The 20,950-nt window shown below is 44.3% G+C and overlaps 1 protein-coding gene across 1 annotated transcript in view; it reads left to right on the forward strand.

Annotated features, from left to right (window-relative positions):
* Window positions 1-11,013: 11,013 nt before the first annotated feature.
* Window positions 11,014-20,950, forward strand: part of PFDN4 (prefoldin subunit 4) — a 97,609-nt gene continuing 87,672 nt past the window's right edge. The window contains exon 1 of the mRNA XM_086932482.1: window positions 11,014-11,289. Within this exon, the coding sequence (XP_086788608.1) occupies window positions 11,269-11,289 (21 nt within the window). The 5' untranslated portion in view covers window positions 11,014-11,268. The remainder of the gene's footprint in view (window positions 11,290-20,950) is intronic.

Here is a 20,950-nt window from a genome sequence, read left to right on the forward strand (position 1 = left end):
CGTAGGGCCACCAGGTGTTCTCCCAGGCGGAGGTGCAGGGTCTGAGGATGAGGCCCTCGGTCTTCTCTGAGTGGAGCTTCAAACAACTATCTTTCATCCAGGCTGCCACATTCTTCATTCCTTCCTGGAAGCAGAGTCTGGTGTCTTCGGGATTCTTCATGAGTGAGAGGATGAGCTGGGTGTCGTCGGCGTAGGATACAATGCTGAGACCATGCTGTCTTACAATGGCGGCGAGGGGGGCCATGTAAATGTTGAAGAGCGTGGGGCTGAGCAATGATCCTTGGGGTATTCCGTAGTTGATATTGGTGCGTTCGGAGAGAAAGGGAGGTAGTCTGATCCTCTGGGTACTACCAGAGAAAAAGGATCGGATCCAGTGTAGTACGGCTCCTTGTATCCCCACGTCATGAAGTTTGGCTGCGAGGGTGCGATGAGAAACATTGTTGAATGCTGTGGAGAGGTCTAGAAGGATGAGGGCCGCGTTGTGTCCGTCGTCGAGTAGTATGCGGATGTTGTAAGTGGTGGGAGGAGGGCGGTCTCTTTGCTGTAGTTGCTGCAGAATCTGGACTGGGAGGCGTCTAGGATGGAGTTCTCTTTGATGACGGTGGCAGCTGGGCGTTCAGAAGCCTCTTGGTGAATTTTCTTTTTTTTTTGCAGAGTTTTATATAGCGCGAACTTGACCCGAATGGAACCGGGTATCAGAGAGCTTTACAAAGCACCAGTTACGTTACATGAGGATACACATTAATTTTGTTAGGCACTGGGAGATTAAGTGAAATGCCCAGAATCACAGGAGGTTTTAGGGACATTACCGAGATTCAAAACCCATGTTCCCCAGGTCCGAGGTCGAGCGCCCTAGCCGTTAGGCCAACTCCTCTCTCCTCTCTCCTTTGGCCACGAAAGAGAGGAGAGAGATGGGCCTGTAGTTTAGATCAGTTGGGTCGACTGTGGGTTTCTTGAGGAGGGGTGTAACTTTCGCCCGCTTCTAGTCGTCTGGGAAGATGTCGGATGTGAAGGAGGCGTTGATGGTCAATCCAAGTTCGGATGCGGTGGCGGCGCCAGCCCTGTGGAATATGTGCGGTGGGCAGGGGTCCGTTGGGGCTCCTGAGTGGGTTTTCTTCATTGTAGCGGTGATGTGTTTGACTGTGGCGGGATTCCAGGTCATGATGGTCGGCTTATCGGCATATAACGGATGATTGAAAAACCAAGGAGGATCAAGTCGATTCCTTGCAAAATTCTCATTGGTAGTCAGTGTTGTTGTGCTAGAAATTATTGATGGTCCTGTTTAAACACTGCCTGGTGCTGGGCAGTGTGCAGCCAGCCAAAAAATTATAATACGTGGGCACAGGTAGCGCATAATTTCAATAACTTTATGCAAACAACGATATAAACATTACAGCCCATATTTTACCCACCCAACTGGAGAGGTTTTTCCTACACAAATGAAAACAAGCATTGGAAATGCAATAGGTCTCAGATTTATTTGAGTTTGAGCTAATGGCATTGTAAATGACAATGTCTTTTCGCCATGTGTTATGGAGTGTATGCATGTGGTGTGTAGTGGAATTATGTGGGTTGGATTGGAATTGTAGCAATGGTGGCAGGCTGCGCTTTAGATGAATATGTTTAAAAGTAAAGTGTGCCATACTGCGATTGCTACAATAGTTATATGTGGATGCGTTAACAATTGATGTGTGTAATGATGGCTGGTGGTGTGTGTGCCTATAGAAATTGTGCACTGATGTCTGGTGGTGTGTGTGCCTGGTGGAAGCGTGCACTGCCGGCTGGAGGTGTGTGTGCCTGGTGGAAGCGTGCACTGATGGCTGGTGGTGTGTGTGCCTGGTGAAAGCGTGAAATGACAGCTGGTGTTGTGTGTGTCTGGTGAAAGCATGCACTGATGGCTGGTGGTGTGTGTGTGTTCCTACACACTCACACACTGCTCACCCTACACACTCACACACTGCTCACCCTACACACTCACACACTGCTCACCCTACACACTCACACACTGCTCACCCTGCACGCTCACACAATGTTCACCCTGCACGCTCACACACTGCTCACCCTGCACGTTCACACACTGTTAACCCTGCACACACACACTGCTCACCCTGCACACTCACAAACTGCTCACCCTACATTATCACACACTGGCACTGCTCACCTTGTGCACTCACACAACGTTCACCCTGCACACTCACACACTGCTAACTCTGCACACTCACACACTGCCTGCCCAGCTGCCCAAACTAGTGCGGCAGACATCTAGCCACTGTAAGTTTTCCCTTTTTCCGCCACCTCCGCACTCCCTCACCACCCATTTCTTACCTTGCACTAGTTAGTCGACCTCCTGACTCACCCTTACACTATTGCTTTAACTGCCAATTATATTATTCCAATTGTCACATGATCTGCTCTGTACAGTGCTGTTTTAACTGTATTGTCATGTGAAAGACCATCCCCTTCGCTTCTTGGTGAATAATACTGCCTTTTCTCTAAAATTCAAGTGACTCCTTGTTTCTTCCTTTTTGTAATGCATATTGCATACATTATTGAAACTGTCTTTACATGATACCTGTTGGGAATTGTTTCTGCTTACATGTAACACGGCACAGGCACACATGGTCACTGGAGACACATCTTCTGGCCCTTTACGCAGCTACAGTGTAGTAAAAGCACTATGGGGCAGATTTACAAGCCGCTTGCGCCTCTTTTGCGCCACAGTTGCATCACTTTTGTGACGCAGCGGCAGCACAAAAGATGCGCCATGGTGCTGGGTATTAACAACGTGACGCATCTGAGAGATGCCTCACGTTGTAAAGCCCTGCGCCATCAGGAGGTGTTCCGGCGCAGGGGAGAGCGTTCCTGCGCAGGAATGCCTCCTAAAAGTGGCTGAGTGAAATCTACAAGATTTCACTCAGTCACTTTTAGGCCAATGCTGCGTCAAAACCCTGCACCTGCTTGAAGCAGGCGCAAGGCTTGACGCAGCATTGGGGAGATAGGCCCCCCAGAGCATTGCTGGATCTGTGTCGCGCTTGCGGCGCAGCTCCAGCAATGCGCTGCTTTTACGGCACAGATGCGTGACGCATCTGTGCCGTTTTTTCAACATGGTGCGCCGCATTGTAAATGCGGCGGACCATGGGTGGCGGAGCTGCGGCGCACAATAACTGGCGCATCCCTGGGGATGCGCCAGTTATTGTAAATCTGCCCCTATACATTTAGCCAACGAGGGAGCACTTACTGATTAGACAGTAGAAAGTACTCCAGTTGAGTAGAGGTATTGCACAAAACGGTGGCATCTTCGTGGACAAACACGCAGGGCCCCTGTTAGACTCGTTTTTTGTGCCCTTCTGCACTCTGTTAGACTCGTTTTTCCTTTGTTTTGCTGCCCACCTGCCCTCTATTAGACTCGATTTTCCCTTGCTTTTCTGCCCTTCTGCCCCCTGTTAGACTCGTTTTTTGTGCCCTTCTGCCCTCTGTTCGACTAATTTTTCCCTTGTTTTTCTGCCCTTCTGCCCTCTGTTAGACTCGTTTTCTGTGCCCTTCTGCCCTCTGTTATTCCCTTGTTTTTCTGCCCTTCTGCCCTCTGTTAGACTCGTTTTTTGTGCCCTTCTGCCCTCTGTTAGACTCGTTTTTGTGCCTTTCTGCCCCCTGTTAGACTCAATTTTTGTGCCCTTCTGCCCTCTGTTAGTCTCGTTTTTCCCTTCTTTTTCTGCCCTTCTGTCATTTGTTAGACTGTTTTTTTTGTGCCCTTCTGCCCTCTGTTAGACTCGTTTTTCCCTTGTTTTTCTGCCCTTCTGCTCTTTGTTAGACTGTTTTTTGTGCCTTTCTGCCCTCTGCATCACCACATCATCACTCAGCGCTACCCCAGCATCACTCAGCACCACCACATTATCACTCAGCACCACCACATTATCACTCAGCACCACCACAGCACCACTCAGCACCACCACAGCATCACTCAGCACCACCACATTATCACTCAGCATCACCATAGCACCACTCAGCACCACCACAGCACCACTCAGCACCACCACAGCATCACTCAGCACCACCACAGCACCACTAAGCGCCACCACAGCACCACTCAGCGCCACCACAGCATCACTCAGCGCCACCACAGCATCACTCAGGGCCACCACATTATCACTCAGCACCACCACAGCACCACTCAGCATCACCACAGCACCACTCAGCACCACCACATCACCACTCAGCGTCACCACATAATCACTCAGCACCACCACAGCATCACTCAGCACCACCACATTATCACTCAGCACAACCACAGCACCACTCAGCACCACCATAGCATCACTCAGCACCACCACAGTATCACTCAGCAACACCACAGCACCACTCAGCACCACTCCAGCACCACTCAGCACCACCCCAGCACCACTCAGCGCCACCCCAGCATCAATCAGCGCCACCCCAGCATCAATCTGCACCACCATTCACCAACAACTGGTTCAAATATGTTCTCTCAATGTTACAAGCTTTATTACAAATGTCACAAAAAGATGTTAATATTTCACTTCTGTTCTTGGATTTTCGTCACAATAAAATACACTGAACATAATCTTCACAAAACTTATTTACAAAAGTTTAAGCTATTGCCATTATAAATTAAAATCACTTTTATTTAAGTATTAAAAAAATTAAAAGCCATTGTAATTTGTAATATCAATACATTTAAGTCACGTAAATACAAAACATGTTGCATTACAAATGCTATAGGTGTCACATTTGCAAAAGTTATAACTATTGACATTTTAAATGACAAAGCTAATAATTTAGCTATTTTCAAAACCAACACATAAATAAAAAAAAATTGTCATTTACAAGACCAATAGCTCAAACGTTCCTAATGCGAGACCTATTGCATTGCAAATGCTTGTTTTTATATCTGTCAGGGCTTCCTGTTGAGGTTTAATTTTCGTGACAGGCGCCTCATTGCCTACTTGTAACTATTCTCTGACCCTGCTTCAAGGGTCAGAGCAGGGTCAGAGAATATTTGCAAGTAGGCAACGAGGCGCCAGGAAGTACTTACAGGCTTACAGCAGCAGGTGCCCAAGTTGAAGTTAATTTCTTTGTAACTCTTTTGTAAAAGGTTACAAAAAATTAGCTTTAACCTTTGCACCTGCTGCTGTAACCCTGTAAGTGCTTGGCTGAAAATTCGTCCCGCTGATTCGAGGATTTTACAGCGATTTCGCGAGATTCGCGGATCGCGAAATCGCGGAAAATCTGCAAATTCCGCGAGCGGAACAAATTTTCAGCCCATGCTTAATATTCAGTACCTCGGGCACCAAACTGGGGAAACAGGTAATTCCGGTTCAGACTGGGTTTCCCTCACAAAAATGTTTAACTAGGGGCATTTTAAACAGAGCCCTCCGCAAATCAATTACACACAGAAAACCCTGACCGGCTTACAGGGGGGGGAGGGGGGGGGGGGCAGGAGCAGAGCAAGAAACAATCTAGCAGAAAATTAACGAGGTTCAGATTCAAAAGCGCCTGATCTCAAAGAAACACTCAGGTCTCTTAGGGGAATTAAGGGGCCGGTATCTCTGGAAAACCTTGCGGGCCTTCGCTTGCCACTCGAGTCACTTCCAGGCCTGGGCTACTGGGGTATTTCGGGGTTACCGGTAATAAGGGTAGGCCTCGGGGGGAGGTTGGAGAGATAGGGCGCACCTAGAAAAACCAGAGACCGAGCACCGGAGTGGCCCAAAGCAGCAGACAAGGTTGCAGCGCGCAGAGCGGACATGTCGGGGACGGCGTGCGCGCGTGCCACTGCCAGCATATGTCTTCAATTATCGCGTCCGCGTCTGGCCGCGATAATTGAAGATATATGGCCTTTGGTGCGCGTAACAGACACCAATAAGCCATAGGCGGAGCTACGCGACTGCCCATGGCCTATTGCGTGTTCTGTTTTAAAAACACACGCACACAAAGGCCAATGAAAATGGACCTAGGAAATAACACGTACGAGCTGCGTGGAATTTCCAGGTCCATTTTTAAAAACCAGAGAAAAGGACTCTGGCTGCGCAACACTGCTGCCCAGTGTCCGCTAGGCCCGAAACCTAAAAAGTGGCACCTCTGAAGATACGCCGTGCCATCGATAAGCTGTAGGCCCCTGAGGGGGTCTGCAGTTCAGCTAATTCCGCCGCAGCGCCTCCCCTTAGACACACTCGCCGCTCCCCGGGATTCTCCCCTGGGACCTGCGTACATGCGCCCCGGCACATGCCTGCACTTACAGTATTGTTCTCTTAAAGTCACTTTAAGGAAGCGGAAGAATGCGGTCAAAAACCGGAGCCTGGGAAAGGGGGAGGGAGTGCGGAATGGAAAGAGGCAGGCTCTAGCGCTAGAGTGTAGCAGCCATGTTGGGAAAAAGACTACTGAGAAAGTCTTCGCACGAGCTGTGTCACAGAGAGCTTACAACCTTGCCCATAGAAAAACACTCCCCATCGAAAGAAGGTCTAACACACGCCCCTTAATCTGAAAAAGACAGGGAAACAACCAACATTTAAAAACAGGCCCCATAGAAAAACACGCCCCATAGAAAAACACGCGCCATAGAAAAACACGCCCCATAGAAAAGCTGCTTGTGCTCACACTGTCTGTAAGCCCCGTCCTTTTCAGACTGGGGTGTGTGTTTTTGACTGTTATTTTTACATTCCAGCCAATGGAGAAGAGGGTAGAAAGAAAATCAAAAACACGCCGCCCATTCGTAAAAGGACAGGGTTTACATCGAAAGAAGAACGTCACTGGGACCTCTTCTTCAATGGCTGGCCTCCGTTTAGGGGGCCAGCCAATGGAGAAGAGGGGCGGGGCTTAACCTCGCTACTCCAAAACCTGAAATCTCGCCAGCGAGACTGCGCATGTGTGCAGTCTACGCTAGCCGAGACCTAAAAACAGGCAAGTCAAGCATGACAACTGTGCAGCAAAGCCTGGAGTGCCATGATGACCGATTCTTGCCTAGAAGACCATGCCAGGTGAATGGTGGACATCCTAGAAATAAAGCGTATGGCGACCAGCACCGATTCCACAAGGAATTACATTTAAAAATCAAAGACAATGCAGGAGAAATTTGGCCAAATACAAAAGCCACGTCATCTTACATACACATACTCCTCTCTCAGTAAAGTGCCACACACGTATAGATGAGCATGTGATGGAGGACAGACAAAAACACAAACTTTAGCTATGCCAAATGTGGTCTGGGCGCAAAAATGTTATCCCGTTCAAGAAGAAATTCATTCATAGCGGGAACTTCGACACTCACACAGCTGCACATTACTTTACATACACGTCCTGGGTAACCTAGCGGTGCCACCTTGTGAGTATTATTTGATCACTCTCTCTGAAATAACAGACTGGATGGGCATCATTTTACACCAACAGCTACATTGGCTCACAGATAAAGACTTTATCTTTAGGCTCTATCACTTCTTCTTCAACATTTAACTAAACGCTATGTTTTGTTAAAGCATTTTTATAGCCACCATATTACCATGAGTTTAAGATTAATATGAAGCACAAGTATGACCGACAGCTTGCACAATAAATACAATGAATAAAGAAACAAAACCACCAGACACACCAACTACTCACCGTTGAGTGTTGCTTTTTCTAGGCTAGCTGCACCTAGATGTATGGTACTTCAAAACCTATTTCTGCACAGTATATCTGAAGTATTCCTGCTGCAAATATTACCCTGCTTGATATACAGGACTTGTACCACCGTTTTGCAGAGCTGCAAGGGGCAGACTTTACTATTGCTCATCTCGAGATCACTCTATCAACCTTCGGAAGGCTGAAAGGCCGAGTTGGAGAAGCTGCTATTTGCATTATCTTGCCTTGTACAGACATATTAATATTTATACAGGGCTGCCAAGACCCTTGGGTCGCCTACAGTGCTTTCTTGGTGGCTTGACTGCATTACTTGTAGATTGCTCAACAGCCTGGTAATGTTGTGGAGTGCTTTAATTTTTCTACCAGGTTCCCGAGCACATGGCTTCAAGTGTGTTGTTTAGACCCTAACCTGTACGATACTTGTTTGGGGATGTGTAAAAGGCATAGTGGAAGCATGGCACAGCATGTCAGAACAGACACCAATGCGCATGCAGGGACTCCCACTTTAGGGTGGACAGTACCAAATGTAGAGGCTGCCATCGATGTACATCAGTTGGGCCACTCGAGTACATGGAGGTCACACATTCGCATCGAAAAGACCCATCTCACTGACGGCGCAGTTAAATCACCACTTGGGAACTATTTAGAGCTTACGCAGGGCACTTGGGGGCGTTAATAAACCACAAAGGGAGCACTGAAGCTGGTAAATACCACAGGCCTGACAAACAAACTGCAGATGGTCCAGGAAACATACAGAAGACACATGTGGAGGCCAACATGAGTGCATGCAGCCAAGCTACTTGAATCTTTGCACCAAATACATGTCCTTGGTGACGCGCACAGTGGAGGGAAATACAAAGCATCAGCTTAAATGTGCAACAGGCCCAAAGATCACAGGAAAGACAGGATAAGCTGAAATAGTCCATGGATCTGCAGGAAGTGCCGCAGTGGCCAGAAAAGCAAACAACCAATTCTATGTGTTGGGCTAATGACAGCATCTCTCCGCTTCAGGATTGAGTACATTTCTACTGTTCTAAAATACTTACACACAGACTCGATGTGACCAAATGCCAGCTTGCTATCCACTGAAAAAAATTCGGAGACACACATGGCAATGAAAGGTTTGACAAAAGGAACACATTGTTACTCAGTAAGTCAAACATCCCTTACCAACCATGTGTAACACACTGCATTTTATGGAGTTTGATTAGGTTTTATTTGTCCCCAATTTACACATTCCGCAGAAAAACAAACAGGGATCCCTTTAACTGGATTAACTGTTCGAACAGAAAGAGAACAGGGACATCATCTCCTGTGGCTGATTAAAATAAATTACATTTTCTACAAATGCAATTTGTAAGATAAACCTTTAACAGCGGTTGGATATTTCCAGTGGCACTTGGCACCAACCTCAACTTATCTCAAAAGCCAGCTGATACTTTTTGAAGCAAATTAATTTTATACAGATAATGCCCATTTGTATTTTCACAATGAATGAGTGGGAGACAGAGGTTGCAATCATTGAAAAAAGTTTCATATACAAACTTTAAGTGCAGAAGATTATAAAGATTCAGCATTATACAAGACGTTAAACAACGAGCATCTGCCTTAAAGACATGCAATGAAAAAAAAAAATCAAAAAAGAAGTTAACTATGGCAATAACCACGTACAACCGGTCTTAAAACATCTTGTTGTATAATTCAATAGTAAACAGTGAACACAAGAAGACGGTCAGCAAAATACAAGAGTTCTGCCTTAGTATGCCTAAATATCGACCAGGGAACAATACTTCAGTGAAGTTCAAGATAAGACCGATAAACCTTTATATTTCAAAAACATGAACTCTCGAGAACGCGGCTCTCTACTCTTACTGTATATTTGCAAATTTAATCTGCGGCGAACAGACCCTTCTGCATTAGGTTCACAGTTGTACAACTTTATTTTTCCCCAGTAGCACAGTGCAACACTTAAGGTAGCAGATTATCGCTCTGAATTCCCACAAGCAAGCCCTTACCTTTAACCACGTACAGTGCTTCCGGATGCACAGACTACTTTCCGTCATGGTAATTTTCACACTAAATGCCCGCAGGGTGCTAACAGTGATTTCAATCGGTTTAGGACCCCACACTCCAAGCAGAGCCAGCAGCGACGGCCACCTCTGCCACTCTTCCAGGAAGCTGGCGGCTCTGATCACTTAGTTATTCGTTCAGCCCAGCCCCCTCCAGAAACCCTTGACCAAGCACTCTTGTCAACAACCCCACAGCCTCAGGAATGCAATCCCTGTCCGCAAACTTGTATGGGCACACACCTGGAATGGCTTGAATTTAAATCGGTTGGACACAGAAAGGCTACATCAAACCATACACTTTTACTATTTTAATACAGGTATTTGCATGTACATTTTAATTTTTTTTGTAAATCCTTCCGGTCTTGCTTTAGGACCAAGAGATCATTTGCATTTTTCCAACGACTTTACTTCTACCAATTATTGAGCTCCATTGCCCCTAGAGGGTAGCTCTTATTAACTTCTCCACGTTGCCTTATATTAACTAAAACAAGCGGCACTTCAGCCCATGGCCTATTGCGTGTTCTGTTTAAAAGTGCACGCACGCAAAGGCCAACGAAAATGGACCTAGGAAATAACACGTACGAGCTATGTGGAATTTCCAGGTCCATTTTCAAAACTCCTAGAAAAGGACTCTGGCTGCGCAGAACACACTAGGCTCAAGACCTAAAAAGCACGTCAACAATTTGTACAGGGAAACAGCCCAATCTGGCAACTGACAGGAATAGAAGTCAAACAGTTATATACACGGGATTGAGTTATGATTGGACAATAGTTGTTATGGAGACTCCTCCCCTATGGTTCATGGGATATGTAGTCTGTGTTTATTTTATTTTTTAAAATGTTCTTTAAAGGCTGCTGATTTCATAAAGTGAATATAGAAATGCATAAAGCTCGCTTCTGATCTTGACATAGTATTGAATGAACACATAAACCCAGAGTCTACTTGTATGAGGCAGAGACAAATTCATGCACAAAAGGAATGTAATTGCCAGGCGAGCGACGAACAGAGCACCGGGAGACATCTCAATTCTACGGCGGCCATGTTGTAAAGCTTTCCTCTTTTTAGTTATAGTAGCCAAGTACTCTAGTGCAGGAATTCGGATAAAAGTTTGATAAACGAAGTCCTATATTACTTGTTTTATTTACTTATACAATATATCGGAATTATACATTCTAGTCATAACTCAATAGCAACATATTTTAAACAGTTAATGTTTTTTACATTTTCGTATATATTGCTCTATCTCTGTTGTTTACCATGGTATGACTCATCCGGTAAATGTCGATAATGCTTAAACGGAAACCTGCACTGTCTGTCTCTAAAAAGTGTCCGTTTTGTACTTTCAAGCCTATCTGAAATTTCTTTCCGGTTGGAGCATACCAAAACGACGCTCACTTAAGGGAACCCCATTTTGCTTTTTGCCATCTGCAATTTTATTATAGAAACCAGTCTATTCTCCGTCCAAATGTCGCGTTTTTGGACATAATTTGGATTCTATGGAATAGGACAATGTTTCGATCGTAAAGGAACACCCCTCCGCACACGAAACGGATAGTTCAGTCTTGCAAAATGGCGGCCACCATGAAGAAAGTGAGTACCGGAGCGGAGCCCTGAATTACCGTATTTTGCATGTTTTTTTCCTCTTTTTCTTTGGACCTTTCTGCGGTTCTTCTCACACCCTATTTGTAATGGACAAGACATACTCGGAGAGATGTGGTTATTCTCACGCGCTTCTTCCGTAGTTGGGATGAGAGCATGGCCTCCCGAGCTCTCACAGAGCTGGGGAAAAAGTACTAATTCACGGGATTGATTGTTTGTTTCTAAAAGAGATCGAGAGCTCAGCAACACACCCTGGGTTCTCTTCTGTTAAATGTATTATTGAGTGTCATGTTTTAGTATGCATATGGGCAAATAATGGTTCCTTGTCTCCATGTGATGTTTACATGTCCGAGTACCAATGTATCACTTAGTGATCCACTATCAATGTTAAAGGGTGTTGCATCTGGTCTGATCCCATACGGGTAATTCAGGTTTTCACAAACGCGGTGCGTGTTATTGGTGGGACTGTTTGGAATCTTAACAGGGTGGAATTATGTAAAGGGAGAGTGGAAAGTCTGGATAATCTAAGCAACAATTTGTTTTTAGACGTGAAGGAAGTGGACTGCAGTAAGAATATGGAGTTGGTTGTGAATAACAATACTAAGGTTGCTCCCATGGATTTCAGAGTAAGACGCCCACCTGCAAAGTATCAAGATTATGTATTGACATAAAGAATAAAAGGGGGAAGGTGTGTTACATGTTTGTGAGCACTTTCTCATTCGTTCACGTGTTGTGTTACTGTTTGCATCTCATCTGCGTAGTGAGACTGACACGAATGTGACATGTATGTGGTGATCGTGTCACTTTCATATGTGGCAGCAGTGGTTGCAACGAGATAGTTCGGGGTGCATTTTCATATGTGGCGGCAGCAGCTACAACGAACTGGCTGGGCAGAAGGTGCAGGTTTGAAATCGACTAGGGGTATATATGGGGGAAGCCTTCAGTTGTTTGGCATTCAACTGCTCGATCTTACTTGTCAACGCACGCGGTCCATTTCATGAAATAAACCTACAATTGGTAAAAGGACATAGTCTAACCTGCGTGCTATTTTCACAAACTCCATAAGGATTACCCGCTTTCTTTACAGAAACGCCTCCAAAAATGCAATGCGACCCACAACCCTCCAAATAAGCACCGGGATGCTTCAAAACTAGTCCTGGCAAGTACCACGCATTTTAGTGTGGTAATCAGAATTACTGCACTGAAATGCATCGTCATGCATATGTGTAGTGTCTCAGAAGGTGTCTGAATGTTAAAAGCTGCCACTGCAGTAGAAGCTTTGCTCCATTAGGTGAAGCAGCATGAGCCTGGTGCCCTGCTGCAGCATGCAGTGCACAAATTGTGTGCTATCTGACCACAGCCTGCTGAATACGTTCTGAAGCATTGTAAACTAATTTATTGTTTGAGAGTCAGAGTCGGCACCCACCTCGCCGCAGCCTTGGGGTTGGCTGCATTCATCAGCCAAGTCTCACTCTCAGCTCAGCTGTGGCGCAGCCTCACGTGACTAGGCTGTCACAACAAACGGGCCCCGGACGGGCAATATCCAGCTAAGTGTACATTCCGGGCATGGCTGACTACTGATAAATAAAAGTTATGAGCAGCTGCTAATAGTGTGTGGCTGTTTATCAGCTGCTTATGTGATTCCAAAAACTCTTTTGTACAGAGAGTTTATTGGGTTAGGAGGCGGCAGTTCTCTGACTGTTTTCTGTGCCGTGCGCTCCACGTTCTGACTAAGTGACATGGCCCTTTCTGTAACTCTGGTATCAAGCGGGAAGCCGTGCCCATGGGCAACATTCCTCCTGCTTTATGCCACTTAGCCAGAGTGATGATGGGTATCTTCGTGTTGTGCATGAGGTGAGGCAAGCTGCTGTATGCATTTCATTTTGATAATCTATCTAGCTTAATCAGTCCCCCCACCACTGCAGGTGTGGAGAGGCAGACTGAAACTCAGACAGCTCCTTGGCGCAAGTCAATTTGCCAGGTGAGTGAGGAAACAAAATAAAAGGGAGAAGTGAGCAAGAGCCAAGCCGAGGGCCGTTTCTGGCTCTAGGAACCTGTGCACAAGCGGAGCATTTCAATTATTTGCCATGTAGATCATGCAGCAGTGTGCTATTCACAAACTGTGGGACTGGCCACACAACTGTTTTTCGGTAAGTGAGAGCACGCGAAAGGTGTGAAAATAATAAACAAACAGCCAAGTTCACTAAATTAGACGACAGTGGAAATAGGTCATTAGTTTGAGTGTCAATCAGTGACACTTCAACACAGAGTGGGGTGGAGTCAGCAGTCTCACAGACCCCCATCTCACTCTGTGATGACGTTGGGACTGCTGCCTTCCCTCAGGTCCAAGCCTCTAGGTACCTTCGAGGCACAGCTGGCTGCAGGTAAGTGTTTGTTTTCCTTTTAAACTGTTTGGTGCATGCATGTATGAATGTTTGGTAAAGAGTGTTGTGAATGGATGTGTTTGTGTGCGCATGTATGAGTGACTACCTTGTTTTGAGTGTTATGTGGATGTGTGTGTGTCCCATCCGCTCCCCTCCCTCCAAACTTTCTGGCCGCCACTGGAACTGGAGGTCAACAAAATGCTATTTTGGCCCCTCATGGCACCATCATGGGACAGTTCAGAGTATAGTGAAGAGACCCTTGAGTTGTTCTGCACTATGGAAGAGTTTGCAGATCTCAATAATGCTGCAGCAAAGCACACACATAAAAGGGTAAAAACGTTCTGCTCACCACACACAGATTCAGCAGTGCAAGCTTCCCTCATGATTTTACTGTGCACTTGTGTGTGATGTTATTTATTTGGTGGTGGACCGTTATGGTTGTTAGGGTAATTATGTGTGTCAAGTGAGATGGTGAGTGTTTGTTGTATTTGTCAAGTGTGGTGTGATAAATCTTTTTAACTTCTTGGCTAATCCTCTCTTAAACTCAGCAGCTAAACAAGTGATGCTACAGCCTCCTCTTAAATAGGTGCAATGTTTCTCACTGGTACTTACTTTCCTTTCTACCACAGGTTTGCGTCAGCTGACATATTACTTCAGATTTAGAGTGCGAAACAATAGAACTTAGCCATCAGTTCCAGTACACTATGCAGCATTAAACCTCCTGAGACACCCCCCAGTCAATGCTTAATTTGAGCCTGTGGTTGCAGAGGGGGCCCGCCAACACCAATTTTTGGGGGCCAGCACTTATTTTTCTTCATCATGACTTTGACCCAGAGCAAGAGAGGGAAAACATGCAAGGGGAAAGAAGGAGGATGATATTTTATCATTTTCCCACCTCTTCAATGCTTAATTTTGCTCATGAGAAAGTGTCACTCAGTCGGCGAATGTCACTCATAATTACATTTAAATTATGAAAATGTCACACATAAGCAATCTGTAACCATGGCAGCTATACCACCCCTACATAGTGTATCTAAAATCACAACGGGGGCTATGTACAAGGATGTGGCAGGGAGAGATGGTAGACCTCCTGGCTTAACGGCTCTCTCCCCGCCAATTCTGAAACGCAACGCTGCACCATATGTACAAGAATGTGGTGCAGCCTCATGTTTTACTCTGCAATGGCAAAACGTTTAGCAACTTAACGCCTACGCAGGCACCCTTGCACCGTAGTGCAAGGGTGTCTGCGTGCAAAGGAGGATTGTTTATGTGTAGGAAAGTGTCCCTTCCTGCAGAGAAACAATCCTAAAAGCCATTCTGTCACTGTCATGTGTGCTGCTTCGTGCAGCACACACGAAAGTCTAAATAAATTGTTTTTTTTTTAAAGGATTGTATATGTGCAGGAAGAGACATCTTCCTACACATAAACTACCCATGGCATTTTGCTTTTTCCATGTGTGCTGCACAAGGCAGCACACATGGAAAAAGCAAAAACGAGGTGAAATAATGCATTTCTCCTTGTTTCGGTAACTTAAGACTAGTTTTCCTGGTCTTAATTTTGGCGCTGTCTCCTATATATGCCACCCTTGTACATTGGGGGCAGCGTAAAAAACAATGGGTGTTGTGGTGGAACGCCCACTGCCCGCCCCTCTTACGCTAACAATAGCGTGAATGGGGGCCTTATTTACAAGGCAGCGTTAAGCCACATTAAGTGGTCTAGCACTGCCTTGTAAATAAGGCGCAGCCCCTACCACCACAAAAAGTTGGTAAAAGTGATGTTGTGGTGGCGATAAGGGCTTGTACATATGCCCCAATGTCCTTGAAAGAGAGCACTTGAATTTCGCAGTCCCACATGTGAATCGGTCATCCAAACACAGAATGTTTCCAATTTTGGAGTTGTAGCCTTGGTTTTGTTAAACAGGAGTACTAATCCCAGCATGCACCAAAGCAAATCTGGGACGAATGAGCTACTCACACATTGAACAGAGTATATTGAGAGTTCTGCCAGCGTGACAGTTTTATCACTCAGTTAATTGTAACAAACTATTTCCTAACACGAACCAAGTCCTCAACATTCACCTTTTGTTTACCCACACTACCTTTCCTATTCCTTAAATCATGTTTAATTTTAAACTTATATTCCTCTGTTCTGCGTCAAATCCCTACTAAATACAACTCAGCAGCCTTGTTCTTTTTCATCTTTAATCACCATGGTACTAACCTAGATCCTGGTTTGTGTTCCCTCAATAATTCAAAAAGACTTACGGACGTAACAGGATTGGGTGAAGTTCTATATGCTGAAACCAAAGATTGTAAATCACTTCTCCAATTGAGACCTCCTTTAATAGGCAATTGGATAGCTTCCTTAACCAAACGGTTTAACCGTTCCACTTGACTATTTGCTTTTGGATGGAACACTGCAATCCTTCTATGCCTCACACCACATCTCCCAAAGAAATCTTCCATGCATGTAGTGGTGAACTTAAGGTCATTGTCAGCAACTGTGTCTTGGGGAATACCCTCCCTAAAGAAGACTTCATCCAAAAATTCAATCACCCCTTTAGAAGTTACTTCTCTCACCATCTCGACTTCTGGCCACTAAGAGTAATCTTCAATTAATACAATACCAAAAGCCTCTTGTCTGGGTTAATCAGCAAAAGGACCAATAATATCAATACCTAACTTACACCACGGTGCATCAGGAAACTCAATAGGTTGAAGATCAGTACACAAAGCTCTGGCACACATATCACTGCAAGCACATTTACCATATAATCTCACTCTGCGTTCAACACAACTATTAATACCAGGCCACCAGAAACTCTCTTTAACCTGCCTTCTAGTGCTTGAAATGCCCATATGACCTTCATGAGCCCATTTGATAATTTCAAATTAAATGGAGGCACACATTTATCCCTCCTAGCAATAATACCATTTTCTTTTGCCAACTCTTCCCATACCTTGAAATGCCCCATGAAATCAGCATTCATTTTCCTTTCTTGAGAACATCCTTGTAAAATATAACGCAATACCAATATAAGTTAATCTTTTACCATTTCCTCCATCCGTTTTCCTTCTTGAACAATGGGAAGCATTCTACCAATCAAATGTATGTCTTTTAAAGTAAAAGCCACTTCACCATCTTCCTTGTCTACATCCTCATGCCCAGCAGAAGGGAACAGCAATCAAAACATGCTGTCAGCATGTACTTTACTTTTCCCATTCACGATTTCCAACTGACATTGAAAACGATGTAGTCTGGAGGCCAATCTTGCAGACATGGTGCGGCCTCCTCCTGGTTCAATCATGTGAACCAAAGGTTTATGGTCTGTCTTGATGATAAATTTAGTATCCCATAAACGGTTTCTGAAATCTTCAGCACCCCAAACACAGGCAAGCAACTTAATGCCCTGGAAGCGTATGCAACAATCCATTCCTTACCATTGTCTCTTTGCATTAACACAACACCCAGCCAACTGTTGCTAGCATCCACCAGTACCACACAGTGTTTGCCAACAATGAAAGGTTTCAAACCAGGAGCATTCACCTCAAATTCTTCCAAACGGGTAAATGCAATAGTCATCTCTTCAGTCCAGATACATTTTGCATTTCACATGAGCGCATGAAAATGCATTCACAAACATGTAACAGTTTTATTTTATACTGATGTCCTCTACACCAAACCCATAGACTTAGTTATAGATCTGTCAAGATATTGAACTTCTCCAGTCTATCATACTACCTTTACCACTTCCTGGAGGTAGCTGTGTCTGCTGACAATCTCTACGCTTGGAGTCTCAAGCGCATAATGGGAATAGCTTGGTAACGCAAATGGAAGACAAGTAGTAGCTTGGGCCCTGTGACACCAGTTGTAAAAAGCAGTATCCACCACAGATACTGCTCAGTAACCACTTAACTGATCCAGAGAAAAGGTCTAACAGTTACTTCCTGCCTTTCTTTTTCTGCAAAAGTTTAACGTAAATCAGACTCGGTGTTGAACTCTGAAACAAAAAATAAAACATTGACAAACACCACACCATAAAAGTTGTGGAGTTACTATGATGGGCAGATATCATCATCCTCACTACTAGGTGGTCGAGTGGGTCGTTGTAGCTGTGTATCCAGGGAGCTTGAGTAATAATCCAAACTGTGCTGTTAATAAACACTGTGTTAAGACTCTTCCCAAAATACCCTCTGCAATGGCATTTTCTTAATGAGTGCAGTTAGTGGGCTTCAGATTAGAACCCTTCTCCCCAGTTGTGGTGTAGTGGACAAGTATGAAACTGATAAAAGAAGACCTGTTTTTTAATTCTGGCCTATGCGTGTGGCTAAATTGTGTGATCTCTGCGTTTTTGTGTGTGTCAGGAATGAGAGTATTTATGACCAACAGTTGCTAGCAAGTATGTGCATGATAAGAAAATTGGTGTGGACCGGAAGACATTACAAATAGCCTTAGACCCCCACGTGAGGAGGAGTAATCAATTTGATTAATTTTACTGTATTTTAAAAAAGGATAGTGCATTTTGTGACTTTGTGAATTTATTGTAATCTTAATGTAAGTGCAAGAACAGAACTTGAGACTAAATAGTTTAACCCCTTCGAAGCTAATGACGAGCTGGGCTCGTCATGGCGCTTACCTGCCCTGCGCGGATGACAAGGCCAGCTCGTCATGAAATAAAGGAATAAAGCGATTCCCAGCGCAGGACGGGAAAACGCCTAGCAGCCAAGTGGTTAAGATATTTAATTACTCCGGGATAGCAGCGCAGGTGTGATATGTAAAGTGTAAGCCTTTTTCCATGTTAGAGAAATAACTCGTATATGAGTAAAAAACGTTTTGCGTCCTGCTCTGTGTTTATATATTTGGTGCTCGAATCCTCTATTGAACCTGTTTCAGAATTCTCATATAGTGCAGGCATAGGGATAATATGATTTACCAAAGTTGAAGATTTTAGTTAGGTAATTGAAACAGACTTGTGATGCAGTTCTGTTTTTGACAACATTTCAAGTTTATTGTTTCTATCAGCCTCACAATGGTTAAAACTACACATTAAAAGGGAAAACATTTACTACATGAATGGTTAAAACATATATAATACAATCGACTGAACTGCATGGTGACATCCAGTAAATAGCCATGGCTATCTATGCTCTCTGCAGCTGCGGGTCCATGTCATTATAAAAATATGCGCAACAATAGGTGGGGTAAATGCATGGAGAGCAAGCAGCCTTTCCATACAAAGCTCCTCTAAAATCAATCAACTAATGCATCAGTGCAAAACAGGGTTATAATAAAGTGCATGTGCAAAGGAGCAGTAGAGGAGAATACAATACAGGCAAATAGTTTATATCTTAATACAATATACATACAATCAAATAAAAAGACGCTCCACAATGAATTATCTGTTTTGTATAATACCTAGTGCAGTAAGCAACTCTCTGACGTGACCACGCAGCCAATAAATATTGTAATTGTATTTATATAGCACTTAATATCCCTGACGCAGCATCACATCACTTTACACCGGGCAGCATCCTGCTCTGGATCCCTAGGTTAATAGTTAAGTGTTCTTTGGTTACTGTTTAGTGTTGGAATTCATCTTGTGCCCTCAAAGCATGTGGTCGTTTCAGTTTTTTATGGTGGACCAAAGTAATAGTGGTTGGTTGCGATCATTAGTAAGGGGAAGGGACGGTGAGCTCAAGCACATGATTGATGGGATTAATACAGGAGTTAGAGGTGATTAGGTATTGTTAGACTGCAAAGGTATGGCTTTCAGTGGAAGGAGGAGAGATTGTGATCTTGTAAATGAGTTGTGGGAAATTTGCTAAGATGGGGATAAGTCAAAGGTGCATGTGTCAAGAGTAGATTGTGTTCAGACAGAGAAGGCTTGCAGAGGATGGTAGGGAAGTGGAGGTTATTGAAAAGAGAAGAAAAACTGACATGCGACAAACAGAAGTTTAATTAAAGGACAGTTTTTTAATACCGGATTTAAGGAATGTAGTGAATGTTTTATTCATGGTATCGATCTTTAATCAGTACTACAGTATCCTGCCTTACTCTACTGGGTCAGACTGCAAGGACTACATCCGCAGCTCATTAAAAACATTGTTTACATGGAATGAGCATGTGCTCCCCCCACAGCCATTATTGGAGGGTGCATCTTCCCGAGATCTTCAATATATTTCTACCTTTGTGTTTGTCACCAGCCTGACCCAATCCCAATCTAGCACGTGCCTGAGGTAATCCATCTTCGATATTGAGGTAAAACGAAGCTCTGCATAGAGTGGCAAGGGGGTGCCCAGCCCCAACCTCTGCAGGGCACATAAAAAGTTGTTCTCAGCCACTTGCAATGAGTGTAAGTTTGTATACTTCCGAAGCTCAGCCCCTTAGAGTGCTGCCGCCAGCTGCCTTTTGTTTATATATTTGCAGGATAATGCTAATACTTCTCGCACCTGCCTTATATCTGAGCTTCAAGACTGTCCGGCCATTTGTCTCAAGACTGTAGTTGCCTTCTGTATGTGGCTACCCCAGTGCAATTTCTCAGCAGACTGGATCCCGGATAGTCCTACTGCTTTACAGTCTCAATGGGCACAGCGCAAATCAAGGGTTTCTGCTTAACACTTGGGGATGGCCTCCGTGCCATACTCTTAGTTTTACTTTTGTTCATGATCAATGATTGCTTGTCGCAGTAATCCAAAAAACGCTTTAATAACCTGTAGATTAAATTTTTTTTGCGCCATCAGTACTGCTCCATCAGCAAATAATACCGCAATCCTCCTTCCAACTATAAAGGGGACATCTAGGAGTTCAGTCCTCAGCTTTGCCACTAGCCACTATTCCACGTTTTACTGAGCAGATGCTGTGAATAGCCTCCCCTGTGGTAATATCCAGTGTGTATTTTGGTGCTGACTGATCATTAGTCTACTGGCGAACTGATTTATTATTAGTAATTGGCTATTCTAAATAGTTAATACAAATGATTAGTTACAAAGCAGTCAGTTATTGTAAAGAAAGGTAAGCTAGGTTCCACTACTAATTGTAATGGGAAAGCTGTATGCCAGTTCTAAAAGAATACTACAGAATAATTCAGAGTGATAGAATGTCTTGTGCAGTCTTGCATGTTTAATATTTGTTTGCCATATTAAAAATGTCAATACTTTTGAGCAAATTAGATTGAGTCCTGCTTGGCAATCATTTTAAAGGCTCTCTGGGGGTCATTGAAAAGTTTAATTGATAACATTTTCTGACTCAAACATTCATTAAAATATTT

This window comes from Lissotriton vulgaris, chromosome 7 (genome assembly GCF_964263255.1).
Source record: "Lissotriton vulgaris chromosome 7, aLisVul1.2, whole genome shotgun sequence".
NCBI lineage: Eukaryota > Metazoa > Chordata > Amphibia > Caudata > Salamandridae > Lissotriton > Lissotriton vulgaris.